Consider the following 16,435-nt stretch of genomic DNA (forward strand, 5'->3'; position numbering starts at 1 on the left):
GCCACTATAATCACGCTACACGTATTAACATGACTTTGTTGGACGTTCTGATGTTTGCCGCGGCCACTTTCCAAGTATGCCTCCGACAAGGACCTGAGTCACCCCATCCTCCTCGTCGCGATTGTATGGTGAGTCACGCCATCCAAGATGCAGATTTGCATGCTTAATTACAAGAGAGATTTTCTATTTAATTTTCTATGTCGCGGTAAATCTATACGATACTCAAGTTCCTCTCATTCTTCTCCGTCTCTTCTTCTCCAATTCCAACAGATCGGCCAGATGATGGGGACGACAGGAGGGCAACGACGTTAGCGTTCCGACGTCGGAAGAGGAGTGTCCATGTTTGAATTGGCGCGGTCCTAACACCAACCAGTGAATTTGTGTCGTGTACCCTAAATCTAGAAGGTGATGCATGAAGGACACAAGCGATTTATACTAGTTCGGCTAAGAATGCCCTACGTCCAGTGGAGAGTGGAGATCTTGTATTATCCTGCACCAAAGTGCTCGTAGTACGGGTTACAAGCTAGGTGTGTGAGAGAGAGACTATATCCAAATCTCGGTGCTGAGGGTGAGTCAACGATTGCGGATTTCAGTGTCCGCGTGTGTGTCTATGTTGCTTCTCCTTTGAATGGGACCTTGCCTCCTCCTTTTATAGTTCATAAGAGGAGGCCGAGTGGATTCATGTGTACGTGTTATAGTGCTGTGCTCTTGATCCGAGGCTGAGATGAGGTATGGCGTCGTACGGTGGCGGAGTGGCTCTCCATTCTTGGCAGTGTAGCTGGTCGTAGTCGTCGTATGGGTGCGCTTGTCCGTGTAGCTTCCATACCAAGCCACGCCTACCCAGTGGACGGGACGTCCGTACCTATAGTGGTCGTGCCGACCTCTGGTCACTATCCGGCATGGACTCCCTAGATTCCCTCTCCCACAGACCATGCCCTGGGCTCTGCGGGGTGCGTGGCTATAGGAGTCTGGATTGACGTCTGAGCATCCCTTCTGGTCTCGGCCGTAAGCACAGTGATGGGAGCAAGTAGTACAACGACGGGAGTGGATAGCATAGTGTTCGTCATGCCCTGCTCTGCGTAGTGTGGGCAAGGGCGTGGGGATTTGAAGTGCGTCCTATCCTGCCATACTACAACCAGCAACAAATGACTTCACACAGGAGGTATCAAGCGCACCAATTGGGATAATGCGCTCGAGCCCCGGGGTTGGGCGAGGCGGAAATCGCTTGGCATCCTCTGAGGCCTTGGCGTCAAGCCTCGGGCGAGGCGGAGATTGCTCGATCTCGTCCAAGGTCTTAAGGTTGGGTCTCGGGCGAGTTGGAACAAGTAGGCTAGTCTCGACTTCACCGAGGCTTTGCGATTAGGTCTTGGATGAAGCGAGGAGCGACTGTTTGGCCCATCCAACCTCTTGTTATAGGGGAAAGATGAGGTTCTTAGCTCTTTGCGGTACTTCGGGTTATGATACCCGACAAGGAGGCCAGGCCAGATCAGGGTGGGGACGCCTATGGCTATGGCGGTGGCGGAAAAGGGGAGGGGAAGGATGAGGCCGTGCGGATGCGGTAGCGTGGTTGCAGAGCTTCAGCAGACCCTACTGCACCGTGGTGGGACAGTGGGCAGTGGGCGGCGGTGGCACATCGGGAGGATGGTGAAAAAAATTGAGTGTTCTGACACTCAGCGCGGCATAGACATACTCTTCTATATTGCACTACTATAGAATTAGCAAATTTTGTTGAGGTCATGTAAAAAAACCACATTTCAAATGAAATGGAACCCAAGAGGGGGGGGGGGGGGGTTTGAGTGTACCTAGCAAGCGTTGCATGGACCTGTGAGAGACATGAACTAAAATACTATACACAATAAACAAATTGAATTAATTAGCCAACGACGACGCAGGGTACCTAACCTAGCTAGATCTTTAACAGGTAGTACGTACCTCAAGTGGTTTGGATCATCTTTTATTAATTTGTCTGGACGACGAACGAGATCTCACTCACGTTCGTCAGTTAAAAGTTGGCCTTGTGTTCACAACCTGTGGACTGACTGTGGCATGCAGTAGTGCGACTCTGGCGATCTACAGATGTTTGCATGCGGCCGGACAACGAAGCGCAGACAAATGATCCATCGATGAAGAACGTCTGTAAGCATGCATGCGTGTTTAGACGACCCAGCTGGAGCTAGCTTATATATACTGTATATTAGCTTGCTTATTGTCAGTGAGGTGAACCGTCGCCGTCTTTGGCCTTGTTTAGTTCGCAAAATTTTTCAAGATTCCCCGTCACATCAAATCTTGCGGCACATGTATGGAGCATTAAATATAGATGAAAACAAAAACTATTTGCACAGTTCATCTGTAAACCGCGAGATGAATCTTTTGAGTCTAGTTACTCTATAATTGGACAATGTTTGTCAAATAAAAACGAAAGTGCTACAGTGTCGTTTTTCACCATTTTTTGCGAACTGAACAAGGCCTTTCTTATTGCTTTCATACTGATGATGATGACGATTGACGACGACGATGAAAATGTCAGCAGGAAGCAACTACTCCATATACATATACTTGCAGGTCACTGCTCATCCTGATATTGACTTGCTTTGCTGACACCTTGCATGTGTTATATATGCTCCATATATGTCCATGCATATATCTCTGCTCAGCATATATATTATTGATATCAATATTGTATTTTTTTTTCTTGAACACACAGAATGTTGTATATACTCTGGAGCAAACCTAAGCTAGCAGTTGAGATTCACTAATCACTACCTAACCATTCACAACTAATGATGGTTCTTCGTTAGACTTGTTGTGTAGTGTGACGCCATCCATGCATTATATTCCTGCTGCTACTATACTCCTATATCATTGTCAGATAAGTATATACCGACTACACTAGCTAGCTACCAGCTCCTGTATGTCTGTTGCAACACTGGAGGATCAAGAGTGCCCAATATTTTCGCAACAGATTCAATTCTACTAGTTGGTGTGTAGAATATATATGCACAGTATCTGAAAAAAAAATCTAATCTAAGGCGTGACAAAAGCTGTGCTAGTTGTTGCTACTGTATACATCATATAACGACTAAATACGCAACTACTGTTGCTGCTTTTTTGGTTTATATATATCATGGCATGCATCATGCATGCTAAAGTACTGCCAATAGCTAGCATGCAGAGAGAATCGCACTGCCACCACCAGCACTCAATCTTAATTAGCTTCTTTATTATCGTCTCTTTCGCGAAAGCAATATATAGCTAGCAGTGTAGCAGCTAATAATATATATATCGAACCTACATAAATAGAGATGATCAAAAGGAAGTCTAAGAAATAAAGAAATGAAAAGCATGAGGAACTGAATTAATGAACAGTAGTAATCACTAATGGTGGTATTTCCAATTTCTCGTCAGTGAATTTCTGCTTTCCAGTGATACAAGTTCTCTACACTCACGCTTAGCTTAGCTTTCACCTCACGATTCCATTAACTGATACAGTAGTATATGATGGGCGTGTGTCGATCGCAGTAGCACAACTAACTAGAATTAATAATAAGCTAGCAACGTGAACGAATAAATACTGAAAACCGACGGGGATCGGATAAAAGTGACAGTCGATCCATTGAGTGATTGCCCAAGTATAAAGCAAACATGCATTGCATGCAACCAATACTATGTATCTATCCTAATTGAAATGATGGACCTAATCATGCAGATGTATCTCGTAGCAGCTTCAAGCAAGATATGATGATGATGATGAACCTAATCATCATCATATCATATCCACGTAGCAGCTCTAAAGCATTATATTATATTTATATATGTATAGGGACATAAATATAATATAGTTACATATATATATAACGACAACCTAATAAGCAATAAACAAATATCATATATCTAGCCAGTGTGCTTAGAGAGAGTATAAATATCCAAAACCCAACCAAGCAATTTAATTTATTTCTCTAAAACCAGTATATAACTCACGTGCTGCTTTTTAAACCACAAAATGCATGGGCATGACGCGTTTTGTATCTGCATCTGCATATACAGTTATTACCTAATTAATTAATGTATATATATATATATATATTCAGAGCTTTATTTAGCATAGGTCAATATATACAATCAAACAAATGGTCCCCCAAAAAAAAGAACCCCCCTCAACGCCACATGAAGCCGACTCGTGAATTTTGTTGGTAGTTTTAGATCAGTTGGCCGAGCTTGTGGATCATCGGCCTTTCAGACAAATCGAGCACAGAGCTTCCTTTTTTAGCTTAATTTCTTGACTATTCTATAGTCTTATATCATTATTACTAAATATTGTGTCATGGGTCTGATTTGGCGAAATCTCTAGCTAGCTAGTATATTGATGGAAATAAACCCAAAGCCATCTCTAGGTATTCACTAATTCGCTAACACAAGTTGGTGACTCTTGTACTATCGTCGATCGTCACCGGCCTACGAAAATGATGAACCAATTCATCTTCAATTTGACTGTGGACCGTATACTACACAACAAATTGAAATAGTAGAGGAAACAATCAAATTAATTGTTGCAAGGACGACGGGACGTCTTAGATATCCATCACATCCACGTACAAGAACAGCTGGAGCACCCAAATTGTTGGGAGATTAGTAGCTAGTAGAGTATTTACGGCGGTGCATAATGAGGCTACCTAAGATGACACGTACCAGTAGAGAAACAACTTTCCGTCGATGGCCAAAAAACATTTAGTCCTAGTTTCAAATTGCAAACCAAGACTAAAGGAGGCATGAGACCTTTAATATCAGTTTGTAATACAAACTGGGAATAATTTCACCTTTTAGGGCCTGTTTGGTACAACTCCAACTCTGCCAAACCAGCTCCAAAGCTGCTGCTCCACCATAGAGCAGCTCTACCATGGGGGTGGACTCCAGTAAAACGTTTGGTAGAGCTCCAGCTCCATTATTCCTCTCATTTGTCTCACTTCCCCATCTACGACCCACATGTTAGTCTCTGCCTCCTCTTTCATCCCCTTCCTTCCGTCAACACCTGCACGGGCGGGGCTGGGGCGGAGCTTGCACCGCCACCGCGTGGCTGAGCGCCGCAGTCCGCGCTGGGGCCAAGCGCCGCCGTCCATGTTGAGGCCGAGCTTCGCACGCGGGGGCGAAACTAAACGGGCAGGGCTAGGACGAAGCGCCGTCGTCCGCCGCTTCCTACCCCACCAGCACGCATGGAGCTTGCGTCGCCGTCCGCGCGTGGCTGAGCGCTGCAGTCGCGGGTTGGGGAGAGGTTGCGGCCGGCCAGGCACGACGCGGCGCGGCGCGGCGGGCGGAGAGGGCAGCGCGGCGGCCAGCCTCGGGGGTGCGACGGCCGGTCTCGGGAGCGGCCAGCCTCGAGGGCGCTACGGGATGAAACAAAAAATAGAATGAACCGGTCAATTTCCACTTACCAATGGCAGTGGTGGGTAATTTCTCCGAGCTCCATAAAATTTGGTTTTCGTGGAGCACCTCCTAAGGTGCTCCATGGAGCTGGGGTAGATCTACCGTTTTTATGGAGCAGATCTGCGGTGGAGTTGCTGGAGCTGAGACCGTTTGGTTAAAAAAATATGGAGCAAAGCTGTTTTTTGAGATCTGGAGCTGCGCGGAGCTGTACCAAACAACCCCTTAGTCATGGTTTGTAACGGTTATCAAGACATGTTAGTGCCAGAAGCTTTAATCCCAGGTTAAGATATGAATCCAGATTAAAAGCATAACTTTTAGTCCTGGTTTGAGACATGAACTCGGACTAAAGGTACTTTTAGTTCCGGACTGTGCCTCTAGTGTGAATTTAAAAGGAAAAGATATCTTGAGTTCAAATCTATTTTTAAATCCAAGAACGAAACACCCCCTAAAATTCAAGACCAAGGGGTTAGGGAACCAGGACTAAAGCTAGCCTTTTCTACTAGCGTGAACCATACCATACATAGTGAATTCATCTGAATGGGCGACCAATACACACAATCTAATGTCATCTTTCGAACACAAGATTTCTTCTTCTTCTTTTTCTTCTTCTTCTTCTTCTTCTTCTTCTTCTTCTTTCCGTGTTTTTTCTTTTGAAAATGAATTGATTTCTCTAAATTGCTTGATGATTTTTATGAAATTTCTGTATTTTTTAAAAGGATATAAACAGGACGGCTCGAAGCATTGCAATGCATAAATGTCCATATATATATACGAGTAGGTAGTGGTCAAGTCGTGTCCCAGTCATGGCCGGATCAGCTGCTGCATTTTGCAATTGCATGTACCATACGGCACTGCCCGAGCAAACTATCAATGCATGGCTTCCTTGCTCATCTCACCTAGTAGCGCCCGTCGTCCTTGCTAGTAACTACAGTACATCAGGGACCGTGCGTGCTTATGTTTCTTCAATTCACTCATTTTTGTTTTTTCTGTTTAGTATACTAAATAAAAGAAAACAGATGACCAGTACTAATACTTTTTTTCTTCTGTTTACATAGCGTCCATGATGTCCATCTGTTTGTGTCTAACCGGTCAATTCCAGTCAATTCCATTATTTCCATCCAGTGAAAGAAAATCCTGAGAGCACCTCCAATGGTTTGGCAATTTTGGTTTGACATTTGTTGTTGTTTGTCAACTCCCAATTGCAAATGCAAAGGAAAAAATATGGCCGATTCCCAATGGTTTGGCATTTTGGATTTGGCAATTACCTAGTGGACCCAGCCAAATCTTTGTGCACGTCTTTCTGTCACACGCGCGTGTTTCTTCGCGCATGTTTCCCTTCGAGCGAACGGAGGCGCCGCCGCTCGCAGTCGCAGGTTCGTGTCCGTCGTCGCCTTCATCTTCTTCCTTGTGATGCATACCGTTCCTGGTGGAAGTAGCAGACTCGATCGGCGTATTTCAATCGCGTTCGGGGAGAGACGACGTAGCAGACTCGATCTGTGTCTTTGAGTCGCGGCAAACCAATGGCGGCGCGGACTCTATTTGGCGCAAGGACTCCCTCTGACGAAGGAAACGGCGCCAAACAGACCAGGCCGCGCACGGAATTGACGCAGGAAAACCGGCCGCAAGCGTTTGCCAATCCAAAAGCCAACTCCCAAATATGCCAAGGGGAGCCTCTCAAATGCCAAGTTTGCAAAACCGTTGGAGGAGTAATTTTTACCTTTTTGCCAAATAACACAAATGCCAAACTAGAATGGCAAACCGTTGGAGATGCTCTGACTTGACACATTTTAAATCTCTCTTCTCTATCTATCTACAAGAGAAAATCACAAAATTAGGATAATCTCGTGCTCGTGTTATATATGATAATAAAAAAATACTATAAGAAACAATCATCTGATCTGACTGAGGTGTAGATTAGGGCTCAATTAGGCCAGGCCTGGCTGGATCTCCCATCCCATCGTTGTCATTTAATGGGCCAACAAGGCCCACAGTAGTTTCCTCGCGTCGTACCACCGACTTATAATTGGGCCAGCCCAATGATCGAAAGTCGGTTCGGCTCCAAGTCGGTTCCTCGGTCTCCAACCGACCTCGTCAGGCTCAGGCATCATCCTTGCCTTCGCACTTTTTGTTTTTTTCAGATTCAGGGAGGGGAAGGCACCGCACAAACCCCCCTCACTCCCGCCGGCCGCCGCGACGGCCGACGAGTCCTCCGGGAGAGCGCGAGGAGGACCCTTCCTCCACCCGCCGCCGCACGCCCACAAAGGTATACATACCTCTCTGAGTCTCCCTCCGCGTTCGATTTCAACCCCTATCGCCTCGCCCCACGAGATTAGATTACTTGTGCTGCTGATTCTGACCCGCCTTCCGCCGCCTCCACAGCGGCTCCCACCATGTCCAACCTCGGCGGCGCCGAGGCGCACGCGCGCTTCAAGCAGTACGACTACGGCGCCAACTCCAGCCTCGTGCTCACCACCGACTCCCGCCCGCGCGACACCCACGAGCCCACAGGCGAGCCCGAGACGCTCCGGGGCAGGATCGACCCGAGGTCCTTCGGCGACCGCGCCGTCCACAACAAGCCGCCCGAGCTCGACGAGAAGCTCTCCAAGGCGCGATCAAAAAAGTCCAAGCGCCGGGACGACGCGCCCGACCTCCCCCGCCGCGACGCCAAGCGCAGGCGCCGCGCCGCCTCCGTACACGAGGTCTCCGTCCTCTCTCTCACCGAAGACGCCGTCTACAAGCCCCAGACCAAGGAGACGCGCGCCGCATACGAGGCCCTGCTCAGCCTCATCCAGCACCAGCTCGGCGGCCAGCCCCTCGACGTCCTCGCTGGGGCCGCCGACGAGGTGCTCGCCACGCTCAAGAACGACAAGGTCAAGAACCCTGACAAGAAGAAGGTGATCGAGCAGCTGCTCAACCCTATCTCCAGCCAGCTCTTTGACCAGCTCGTCTCCATCGGCAAGCTCATCACCGACTTCCATGATGCCGGTGCACCTTCTGCCGACGCCATGGACACTACCCTGGATGATGATGTTGGGGTTGCTGTCGAGTTTGAGGAAGATGAAGCCGAGGAGAGTGATTTTGATCAGGTGCCGCTTTTATGCATATCTCCTTAATTAACTGATCTTCCCATCCTACTATTTGGCTTTGACCCCAACATGTTTTATTTGCTTATTACTATTGTGTGTTTGTGCTGACCAGGTGCAAGATGACCTGGATGAGGATGATGAAGATGATGCAGCTGAGTTGAATGGTCCTGGAGGTATGCAGATGGGCAGTGAGTTAGACGACGACAACGACATGCACAACGCCAACCAGGGGCTGGCCGTCAATGTTCAGGACATCGATGCTTACTGGCTCCAGAGGAAGATATCCCAGGCATATGGGGATGGGGTCATTGATGCCCAGCAGGGCCAGAAGCTTGCCGAGGATATTTTGAAGATCATTGCTGAGGGCGACGACAGAGACATCGAGAATTGCCTCCTCATGCTCTTGGACTTTGATAAGTTTGATCTCATCAAGTTGCTGCTACGCAACCGTCTCAAGATTGTGTGGTGTACCCGCTTAGCCAGGGCCGAAGATCAGGAACAGAGGAAGAAGATAGAGGAAGAGATGGCAAGTGACCCAAGCTTGGCTCTGATATTGGAGCAGCTACATGCAACCAGAGCATCCGCAAAGGAGAGGCAGAAGAACCTGGAGAAAAGCATCAGGGATGAGGCTAAGAGGCTCCTCAACAATGATGCTGCCGCCGGCGCTGATGGTGCCAGGGACCGCAGGGCAGCCGAGCGGGACATGGAGAGTGGAATGCTGAAAGGACAGAGGAAGCTGCTTGATCTCAAGAGCCTCTCGTTCCAGCAGGGTGGTCTCTTTATGGCTAACAAGAAATGTGAACTTCCTACTGGGTCCTTTAGAACCTCTCATAAGGGATATGAGGAGGTTCATGTGCCAGCACTGAAGGCTATGCCCTATGAAACAGGGGAGAAGATTGTCAAGATATGTGATATGCCAGAGTTTGCACGGGCAGCTTTCGAAGGGATGACACAGCTGAACAGAGTTCAGAGCAGGGTCTATGATACTGCTCTTTTGAAACCAGACAATATCCTTCTCTGTGCTCCAACTGGTGCTGGCAAAACAAACGTGGCTGTGCTTACCATCCTTCAACAGATTGGTATGCATATGCAGGATGGAGAGTTTGACAATACCAAGTACAAAATTGTCTATGTGGCCCCAATGAAAGCATTGGTCGCTGAAGTCGTTGGGAACTTGTCGAAGCGTCTGGCAGGTTACAACGTTACTGTCAAGGAGCTCAGTGGAGATCAGAACTTGACCAAGCAACAGATTGATGAAACACAGGTTATTGTCACGACACCTGAGAAATGGGATATTGTAACCAGGAAATCAGGGGACAGAACCTATACCCAAATGGTGAAGCTGTTAATCATTGATGAGATCCATCTGCTACATGATAACAGAGGGCCTGTTCTGGAAAGTATTGTTGCTAGGACTGTCAGGCAGATTGAGACAACCAAGGAGCATATTCGTCTGGTTGGGCTCTCTGCGACTCTACCAAACTACGAAGATGTTGCACTATTCTTGCGCGTTCCCAAAGAAAGCCTCTTCTACTTTGACAACAGTTACCGACCTTGCCCTCTTGCTCAGCAATACATTGGGATTACAGTGAGGAAGCCAGTACAGAGGATGCCATTGATGAATGAGATCTGTTATGAGAAGGTTATGGCCGCTGCTGGTAAGCATCAAGTGCTCATATTTGTACACTCGAGGAAGGAGACAGCAATAACTGCCAAAGCCATCAGAGACATGGCGTTGGCAAATGACACAGTCAGCCGCTTTCTGAAGAACGATAGTGTAAGCCAAGAGATCCTTGGCACTAACGCTGAACTTGTCAAAAGCAATGATCTTAAAGACCTCCTGCCATATGGGTTTGCTATTCATCATGCTGGTATGGCAAGGGTTGACCGTGAGCTTGTTGAGGCACTTTATGCTGACAAGCACATTCAAGTACTTGTATCCACTGCTACCCTTGCATGGGGTGTCAATTTGCCTGCACATACTGTTATTATAAAGGGTACACAGATTTACAACCCAGAGGAAGGTGATTGGACAGAACTAAGCCCTCTGGATGTTATGCAGATGCTTGGTCGTGCAGGAAGGCCTCAGTATGATACACATGGAGAGGGAATAATCTTGACTAGCCACAGTGAATTGCGGTTCTACCTGTCTCTTATGAACCAGCAGCTGCCTATTGAGAGTCAGTTCATATCCAAATTGGCTGATCAATTGAATGCAGAGATTGTTCTGGGGACTATTCAGAATGCTCGTGAAGCATGCTCGTGGCTTGGCTATACTTACCTCTATATCCGGATGCTCCGAAATCCAACATTGTATGGTTTGCCAGCAGATATCTTGGAGAGTGACAAAACACTTGATGAAATGAGAGCTGATTTGGTAAGTAATTTGTGCACTACTGTTTTTGAAATTCTGTGGTAGCTGCTCATCCTTACTATTTTATTTCTCAATTGTTGCTTTGGTCCTTGCTTGTTGTGTCATCCTATTTGGTTAATCTATTTCTAGACTAGAGGTCACCTGCCCCATAGGTTCTCACAACTGCACATGCAAAATATTTCTTAAGTGTTCTACTACAGTCTTGTATATAGTTAATAATTGTATTAGCCTGCATCATTGATCAATAGTCTCTGCAGTATGGCATATTTACTGTATGGGAATGGAGTTTTAAATGCTGTTAAAAAAACCTGTACTTTCAGTGCTTAACTGCAGCGCTGCTAGGGCAATTGCATCCTTAGCTAATTACCGGGGATACACAAGCATTTGTAATGTAGGATGATGTCGTGGTATTGTTCCTTTTCCTGATTTCTCTGTTGCAGCATAATTTTTTTGCTGCATGTGCAGTGGTTGCACTATGTTGGCTAGTGTTTTCTTTTCATCTTACCACCTGCACATTTTGTGCAGTATTTCAGATGTGCACATAATAATATGCATTGTGGGCAATGATAGACACATTGAAATAACAAATATTCTTTTCATAGGTACACATACATATATTGAATGCATATACTTTTATTTTGATACAGCCTTGTTGCAATTTGAATTTTGCTTCAGAAAGTGTAATATCTAGACCTATATTTACGCAAACATGAATTGATTCTGCAGTGAGGTCTGAAGAAATTTTTGCAGTTATTCCATACCTATCATTGATTTTTCTGCCTCTTGATATTGCATAGATGTAGTTCTGCCTCTTGATATTGCATACATATAGTTGATGTTTCAGCAAATCAGCATACTATCTCTGCCTGTTCTGTTCTTGATCTTTTGTATTTTTGTTCTGCTGCAGGTACATTCCGCTGCAAATCTACTGGATAAGAATAATCTGATAAAGTATGACAGGAAAACAGGATACTTTCAAGTTACTGACCTGGGAAGGATTGCCAGTTATTACTACATTAGTCATGGAACAATCTCAACATACAATGAATACCTGAAACCTACAATGGGTGATATCGAGCTGTGTCGACTGTTTTCTCTGAGTGAAGAATTTAAGTATGTAGGTGTCAGGCTAGATGAGAAAATGGAACTGGCAAAGCTTTTGGACCGTGTGCCAATTCCTGTGAAAGAGAGCTTGGACGAACCCAGTGCAAAGATAAATGTTCTGCTGCAAGCATATATTTCTAGGTTGAAACTGGAAGGACATTCTCTTAGTTCTGATATGGTCTACATCCAACAGGTAGCGCCATTTTTTTTTTCTGTTGACTGCAATTTATAATTCACTTGCATGATTTCACCTACTTAATACAGTTTCTGAATCTGAATTTCTTGCTTATATTGTATTGTACAGTTATGTTTTCCCTCCTTCTGTATTGCAGAGTGCTGGACGTCTCCTACGAGCACTATTTGAGATTGTTTTGAAGAGGGGATGGGCTCAACTAGCAGAGAAAGCGCTGAATCTTTGCAGGATGGTTGATAAACAAATGTGGAGTGTCCAGACTCCCTTGCGGCAATTTACTGGAATTCCAAAGGCGATCTTAATGAAACTGGAGAAAAAGGAGTTGGCTTGGGAGAGATACTATGATCTGTCCTCACAAGAAATTGGTGAACTAATCCGCTATCCCAAGATGGGGAGGCAGCTGCACAAGTGCATCCACCAGTTACCAAAGTTGAATCTTTCAGCTCATGTCCAGCCCATCACTCGTACAGTTTTGGGCTTTGAACTGACAATTACACCTGATTTCCAGTGGGATGATAAGGTACATGGATATGTGGAGCCCTTTTGGGTTATTGTTGAGGATAATGATGGCGAGTACATTCTTCACACTGAATATTTCATGCTTAAGAAACAGTATGTTGATGAAGATCATACTTTGAACTTCACAGTGCCAACATATGAGCCACTGCCGCCTCAATATTTCATACGTGTTGTGTCTGACAAGTGGCTTGGTTCTCTGACAATTCTCCCTGTCTGCTTTAGGCACTTGATTCTACCAGAAAAATATGCTCCGCCAACTGAATTGCTTGATCTGCAGCCTCTACCTGTTAGTGCATTGAGGAATGCAAGATATGAGGGCCTCTATAGTGCCTTTAAGCATTTCAATCCCATCCAGACTCAGGTATTCACTGTCTTGTATAACACCGATGACAGCGTGTTGGTCGCTGCACCAACGGGCAGTGGGAAGACGATATGTGCTGAGTTTGCTATACTAAGGAACCACCAGAGGGCAGTGTCCGGTGAGAGCAACATGCGGGTCGTTTATATAGCTCCCATTGAAGCTCTCACAAAAGAAAGATACAGGGACTGGGAACGGAAATTTGGAGAATTTGCCAAGGTAGTTGAGCTCACTGGTGAAACCGCAGCTGATTTGAAGCTTCTGGATAAAGGAGAAATCATAATCAGTACTCCTGAAAAGTGGGATGCACTGTCTCGCCGGTGGAAACAGCGAAAGCACATCCAACAGGTCAGCTTATTCATAGTTGATGAACTTCATCTACTTGGGTCTGATAAGGGACATGTTTTGGAAGTCATTGTATCTAGGATGAGGCGTATTTCAAGTCATACTGGCAGTAACATACGGATCGTAGCACTTTCAGCTTCACTTGCTAATGCTAAGGATCTCGGTGAATGGATTGGTGCTACCTCTCATGGCCTCTTCAACTTCCCTCCAGCAGTGAGACCTGTGCCATTGGAAATTTACATTCAGGGTGTGGATATAGCAAACTTTGAGGCAAGGATGCAAGCAATGACAAAGCCCACCTACACTGCCATCACACAGCATGCAAAGAACAGTAAACCTGCCCTGGTGTATGTACCGACAAGGAAGCATGCAAGGTTGACTGCATTGGACTTGTGTGCATACTCTAGTGTTGACGGTGGTGGAACTCTGTTTCTCCTTGGGTCAGAAGATGAGATGGATACTTTCACCCGAGGTGTTGAAGAAGAGACACTTAAGAATACACTTAAATGTGGTGTAGGATATGTGCATGAGGGTCTAAGTGAACTTGATCAAGAACTTGTAACCCAGCTGTTCCTTGCTGGGAGGATCCAAGTGTGTGTTGCGAGCAGCACAATGTGTTGGGGAAGACCATTGCCTGCTCATTTGGTTGTTGTCATGGGGACCCAGTATTATGATGGCCGTGAGAATGCTCACACTGATTATCCAATTACAGATCTTCTTCAAATGATGGGTCATGCCAGCAGACCACTTAAAGACAACTCGGGGAAATGTGTTATATTGTGTCACGCACCTCGCAAAGAGTACTACAAGAAGTTCCTTTTTGAGGCCTTCCCTGTTGAGAGCAATCTTCACCATTTCTTGCATGATCATATGAATGCTGAGGTGGTGGTTGGTGTTGTAGAGAATAAGCAAGATGCCGTGGATTATCTTACTTGGACTTTCATGTATCGGCGGCTGACAAAGAATCCTAACTTCTACAATCTCCAGGGTGTAACTCACAGGCATCTTTCAGATCATCTTTCTGAGCTAGTTGAGGCTTTCCTGAATGATCTTGAATCAAGCAAGTGTGTGGCTATAGAGGAGGACATGTACCTGAAGCCCCTGAACCTTGGCCTTATTGCTTCATACTACTATGTTAGCTACACGACTATTGAGCGTTTCAGCTCTATGCTGACCCAGAAGACTAAGATGAAAGGACTCCTAGAGATTCTAGCATCTGCTTCAGAATATGCAGAGCTTCTGGGTCGTCCGGGTGAGGAAGAATTCATTGAGAGGCTTGTTCGCCACCAGAGGTTCTCTATCGACAAGCCTAAGTATGGTGATCCACATGTGAAGGCCAATGCTCTGCTGCAAGCCCATTTTTCAAGGCACACAGTGGTCGGAAACCTGGCAGCTGATCAGCGTGAGATTCTTTTTTCTGCCCATAGGTTGCTCCAGGCAATGGTTGATGTTATATCCAGCAATGGTTGGCTTAGCGTTGCTCTTAGTGCAATGGAGTCGAGTCAAATGGTGACACAAGGCATGTGGGATCGGGATTCTGTGCTGCTTCAAGTTCCACACTTCACGAAAGACATGGCCCGGAGGTGCCAGGAAAATGAAGCGAAGCCCATTGAGAGTATCTTTGATCTTGCTGAGGTGGGTGTTGATGAGATGCGGGATCTTTTACAGCTATCAAACTCTCAGCTGCAGGACATCATTGAATTCTTCAAGCGGTTCCCTAATGTTGATATGACCTATGTGGTCCGTGCGGGTGACGATATAAGCACTGGTGACAATGTAACCGTGCAGGTAACGCTGGAGCGCGACATGACTAACTTGCCATCTGAGGTTGGTTCAGTCCATGCGCCAAGGTTCCCCAAGCCCAAGGAAGAAGGCTGGTGGCTGGTGATCGGTGACAGCTCCACAAACCAGTTACTGGCCATCAAAAGAGTGGCACTCCAGAAGAGGGCGAGAGTGAAACTTGAGTTCTCTGCTCCTCCAGAAGCAGGGAGAAAAAATTACATGATTTACTTGATGTCAGACTCTTACTTGGGCTGTGACCAGGAGTATGAGTTCACCGTTGATGTCAAGGATGCTGGTGGGGATTGATGATGAAGACTGACACTGTGTCGCATAGAAGCAGTTGACTTGGAGTGTGTATTGTAGGCTTGTAGCACGTTATTAGTGTCTTGGAACATTCTATGTCTGCAACCTCTGAACTTGTGGAAGCTGTAGCTTATTTTGGATGTTAATAACTAGTGCACCTTGGGAGTTGCTGCCTTATCCTGTTATGGTATTATTCTATGGATCATGCAGGATTATACTTGAGCCACACAGTATTTGTTTATCAACTTGTTGCTTCCATAAGCTTGCTGCTCCTGTAATGTTGATTTAGTGTCGTGCAGTAGAAAATGTTAGGTATAACCTGTTGATGCACCAACGGTGTTGGTGTTTTAATGCAGTAGGAAATGTTATAACCTGTTGTCCGTGCTTGTCTAAAATCTTTGGGTTCTGAAAAAGGTAATGCGGTGCAGAGACTAGCTAAACTACCCCCTAGGCCCCTACCCCAAAAAAAGTGCTTACTATGACTGGTCTCAAGGCAAAGTGCCTACTATGACTGGTCTCAAGGCATTTTTAGTATCCCATGAACATGTAAGGCTGTGCTTACGGTCAATCCATGTTTTAAAACTACTACTAGTTTGTTTGTTTATCACAGGTTTATTTACATTACATGTTAGCTCGATCAATATACAGCATCAGCACCGCTAGGGATGGATCACTAGCTAAGAGGAGAAGCTCTTGGAAAACATATTGGATGCCAATTGCCTCTACTGATAGGTCCAAATAAGGATCGGACAGGTAAACTGTTGGTGTCAGAGGGTGTGCTAATCTGAAACTGAAGTACATATAAATTCAAATACAACCTGTGGGCTGTGCACAGACAGGTATATATGTGGTATTTTGTATGAAAGCTATATGGACATCCACACATACTGTGTTTGCAAGATACACATGTTTGCATTATTCTCACATATGATTAAAGAAGAGTCACAAAATAA

At 45.8% G+C, this 16,435-nt stretch overlaps 1 protein-coding gene across 1 annotated transcript; it reads left to right on the forward strand.

Moving 5' to 3' along the window:
- LOC8066485 (DExH-box ATP-dependent RNA helicase DExH12) lies at positions 7,554 to 15,740 on the forward strand. Its single transcript, XM_002451316.2, has 5 exons — positions 7,554 to 7,681; positions 7,798 to 8,504; positions 8,617 to 10,881; positions 11,786 to 12,175; positions 12,315 to 15,740. Exons 2-5 carry the CDS (start codon positions 7,809 to 7,811, stop codon positions 15,483 to 15,485), a joined length of 6,522 nt encoding a protein of 2,173 aa, XP_002451361.1. The 5' UTR covers positions 7,554 to 7,681; positions 7,798 to 7,808; the 3' UTR covers positions 15,486 to 15,740.

This window comes from Sorghum bicolor, chromosome 4, assembly GCF_000003195.3.
Source record: "Sorghum bicolor cultivar BTx623 chromosome 4, Sorghum_bicolor_NCBIv3, whole genome shotgun sequence".
NCBI classification, from domain to species: domain Eukaryota; kingdom Viridiplantae; phylum Streptophyta; class Magnoliopsida; order Poales; family Poaceae; genus Sorghum; species Sorghum bicolor.

Coding starts and splice junctions, on each gene's coding strand:
- LOC8066485 (XM_002451316.2), top strand. CDS start 7,809: ATGTCCAACCTCGGCGGCGCCGAGGCGCACGCGCGCTTCAAGCAGTAC. Junction 10,882..11,785: donor ATGAAATGAGAGCTGATTTG/GTAAGTAATTTG, acceptor GTTCTGCTGCAG/GTACATTCCGCTGCAAATCT. Junction 12,176..12,314: donor ATATGGTCTACATCCAACAG/GTAGCGCCATTT, acceptor TCTGTATTGCAG/AGTGCTGGACGTCTCCTACG.